The 1,750-nt window shown below is 44.4% G+C and overlaps 1 protein-coding gene across 1 annotated transcript; it reads right to left on the reverse strand.

Moving 5' to 3' along the window:
- On the reverse strand, positions 1-936 carry LOC101990235 (olfactory receptor 9Q1-like). Its single transcript, XM_005352009.2, has one exon. It carries the CDS (start codon positions 934-936, stop codon positions 1-3), a length of 936 nt encoding a protein of 311 aa, XP_005352066.1.
- Between the last annotated feature and the right edge of the window lie 814 nt (positions 937-1,750).

Genomic DNA, 1,750 nt, shown 5'->3' on the forward strand with positions numbered 1-1,750 from the left:
TTAGGAAGTCTTGACTCTATTGAGAACCTTCTTTAGTGCTTCCTTCACTTCCTTGTTTCTCAAGCTGTAGATGAGGGGATTCAACATAGGGATTACTGTTGTGTAGAATACAGACACTACCCGGTCCTTTTCTGAAGCCTGGCCAGAGTTATCTCTGAGGTACATGAAGATGAGGGTGCCGAAGAAGAGCAACACTGCAGTCAGGTGGGAAGCACATGTTGAGAAGGTCTTAGCCCTACTTCCTGCTGAAGGGATCCTCAGAATGGCCACTATGATAAACAGGTAGGAAACCACAATTACCACCATACAAGCAGGGATAACAAAAATGGCAAACACAATGATTACTAATTCTTGTGTGTAGCTCTCTTCACAGGTCAGCTTTAACAGAGGAGGAAGGTCACAGAAAATGAAATCGATTTCATTGTTTCCACAAAACGAGAGGGAGAATGCTGAGATTGTCCGCACCAAGGCACTGAGGAGGCCAGCAACATAAGCCCCAGCCACAAAACTTAGAAGGGCTTTCTGTGTCATGATGGTGGCATAAAGCAGAGGCTGGCACACAGCCACATAGCGGTCATAGGCCATGAGAGCCAAGAGGTAGCAATCGATGGAGCCAAAGAAAGTAAACAGGAAAAACTGAGCCTCGCAGCGTCCATAGGCTATGGCTGCCCCGTGCTCCAACAACACAGCCATCGTCTGAGGAACAGTGACAGAGGAGTAGCAGATGTCCATGAAAGAGAGGTGGCTTAGAAGAAAGTACATCGGGGTGTGGAGCTGGCGATCCATGCGGATCAGAATAATCATGCCTGAGTTCCCCAGCAAAGTGAAGAGATAGATAAATAAGAACAGGTGGAACAGAGGGAGCCCCCGTTCTGGGTGTTCAGTGAACGCTATGAGGAGAAACTCTGTCACCAAAGTCAGGTTCACCTTGGCCATGAAGCCAGCTGTACCTGAGAAAGCATTAGAAAAAAGTCAGTGTGCTGCACACAGGATGTACCTGTAAGTACAGTGTACACCTTTGAACATACCGTAAATACCCAGGTGCTAGAGAGGGAACTTTATACAGGACAGGTATCAATTCCTTCCTTCAAGGAAGTTCTGTGATAGTCATCTTAAGAGACTGGGCAGAAAAGAAGACACTCGTGAACATTTGCAGATCAAGAGAGTGGGTTATCCCATCTGTACTGCATAGTAACTATGTGAGCCCTGTAAATCAAGCAGAGCCTATCCAGTGATTTGTGGTCATTTTCCTACCATGCAGTTGACCATCTCAGGCTTCTACCCCCTTGCTTTGATGGTCACAGCTTCTCCTCCTATTTCCAACCCTCTCCATCTCTTTTCTGGGTTAAATCAAAAGCCATAGAGCTAACTGCTCTCCCTCACTCCTGAGTCAGAGTAACTTTTTACCAGTTATTGCCAATTTTTAAATTTAATATCAATTAAAATCTTGTTATTTCCAAGATTTTATTTTGATCATGTCTCACCCATTAGACAAAAATCTAGGTCATGAACCCTTTAAAGAGCAGAAAATTAGTCAGCATCCTTAATGTGCTGGGATTATCTAAATTATATCCCCTACTTATTTTCTTATGTACACAATTTACTTCCCAGTCATAACACACATAGTGACACCTCACTCTCCCCAAATTTTCCCAGATGTACTGAATCGTTCACAGACTTCATGCTCCTCCATTCCTGCATGTCTCTGTGCTTCAGGCAGAATATCACTTCTGCCTAGAAAGAACACCTT

The sequence above is a fragment of the Microtus ochrogaster genome, chromosome 8 (genome assembly GCF_000317375.1).
Source record: "Microtus ochrogaster isolate Prairie Vole_2 chromosome 8, MicOch1.0, whole genome shotgun sequence".
NCBI lineage: Eukaryota > Metazoa > Chordata > Mammalia > Rodentia > Cricetidae > Microtus > Microtus ochrogaster.

Bases quoted from the DNA above. Each gene is read 5' to 3' on its own strand.
- LOC101990235 (XM_005352009.2), bottom strand. From the start codon at position 936: ATGGCCAAGGTGAACCTGACTTTGGTGACAGAGTTTCTCCTCATAGCG.